Genomic DNA, 1656 nt, shown 5'->3' on the forward strand with positions numbered 1-1656 from the left:
GTGTGTGTGTGTGTGTGTGTGTGTGTGTGTGTGTGTGTGTGTGTGTGTGTGTGTGTGTGTGTGTGTGTGTGTGAGTTGTTGGGGTGTGTGTGTAGGTGTATATGTAGGTGTGTAAGTAGGTGTGTGTGTGGGTAGTTGTGTGTGCGTGTGTAGGGGTGTGTGTATGTAGGTGTGCGTATTGTAGGTGTATATGTGTAGGTGTGTGTGTGTAGGCGTGTGTGTGTAGGTGTATGTATGTAGGTGTTTATGTGTAGGTGTGTGTGTGTAGGTGTGTGTGTATAGGTGTGTGTGTATAGGTGTGTGTGTGTAGGTGTGTATGAGTGTTGTACTCTAAAGACAACAACAGTGTAGTATCACTTTGATCTGAGGTCACCCATTCAAGAGGGGCGGTCCTTGGCACCTGTTTTCGGGCAATTTGGACACATCCTGTACACTCTCTGCACACACACCCTAACTTGCGCGTATCTGTATATCCAGCAAGCATATCCATTCCGGACAAAAACGGCCCGGGAAGGACAGCACCAGGTGCAACCTCTCTGAAATCGGACAAAGTTCGGGTGACCTCGCCCACTCAGTCGCCACTGGTAGGTGCCCTGTCCAGTCAATCGGATCTCAATGCGAAGGCCACAGCCGCCAGCAGGTACCGAACTGACTTTGAGGAGATCGAGTTCATTGGCAAGGGAGGCTTCGCGGATGTGGTCAAGGTATGGGTGGGCTGTTGTGTGGGTGTAGCAGGGAGTAGACTATCATGTAGGTAAGATGGAACATCTATATTTGGCATATCTAGTATAGACCCCCGGTCCTCTGAGGGTAAAGGGTATGCTCCAGTAGACTCAGGTGTGCACTTGTTGTTTGTTGTGGCAGGGGTGTGGTAGATGTGGGGAGCCCTGTTGCCCTGACTCACCTTTCTTATGGGCCACCCCGAAATGTTTTAGACTGTATGGTGTAGGTAAAAACTCTAAAACCCTAAAACCCCGAAATGGCTCTGTATTGTGTAGGTAAAACTAAAACACTAAAATCCCGAAATGACACTGTATGGTGTAGGTAACCCAAATACAACCTACAATGATCTACCTCTCATATCGGCCCCTCCCCCCTGTCTCGTCTACACACACTACACACACCATTCTCCTCACCCTCCCCCCATCACCCCCAAATGGGACTGTATGCTGTAGGTTAAAAACAGGTTAGACGGGCGCATCTACGCCATCAAGAAGATTAAATTGGACGGCAAGGACGCCCTCTTCAACAACCGCATCATTCGCGAGGTTACGCTGCTGTCACAACTGCACCACGAGTACATTGGTAGGGCGTGTGGCTGTGGGGGGGGTTGGGGGCGTGTGAGATGTGTTTGCTTGTGTGTGTTGCATTTGGTGATGTATATGAGTGCATTGAATGTGTGGTGTTGAGATGTGTTGTTTGTGTGTGTTGTATTTGATGATGTAAATGTGTGGTGTTGAGATGTGTTTGTTTGTGTGTGTTGTATTTGATGATGTATATGTGTGGTGTTAAGATGTGTTTGTTTGTGTGTGTTGTATTTGGGAATGTATATGAGTGGAGTGATGTGTGGTGTTGAGATGTGTTTGTTTATGTGGGTTGTATTTGGGAATGTATGTGAGTGCATTGAATGTTTGGTGTTGAGATGTGTTAGTTTTT

At 47.5% G+C, this 1656-nt stretch overlaps 1 protein-coding gene across 1 annotated transcript; it reads left to right on the top strand.

Annotated features, from left to right (window-relative positions):
• Positions 1-477: 477 nt before the first annotated feature.
• SARC_14880 (hypothetical protein) lies at positions 478-1305 on the top strand (the record flags this gene model as incomplete). The annotated part of the gene is made up of 2 exons (XM_014290989.1): positions 478-704; positions 1176-1305. Coding segments are annotated over 2 exons (357 nt in total), but the record flags the coding sequence as incomplete, so codon positions are not given.
• Between the last annotated feature and the right edge of the window lie 351 nt (positions 1306-1656).

Source organism: Sphaeroforma arctica (genome assembly GCF_001186125.1).
Source record: "Sphaeroforma arctica JP610 unplaced genomic scaffold supercont1.5239, whole genome shotgun sequence".
NCBI classification, from domain to species: Eukaryota; class Ichthyosporea; order Ichthyophonida; genus Sphaeroforma; species Sphaeroforma arctica.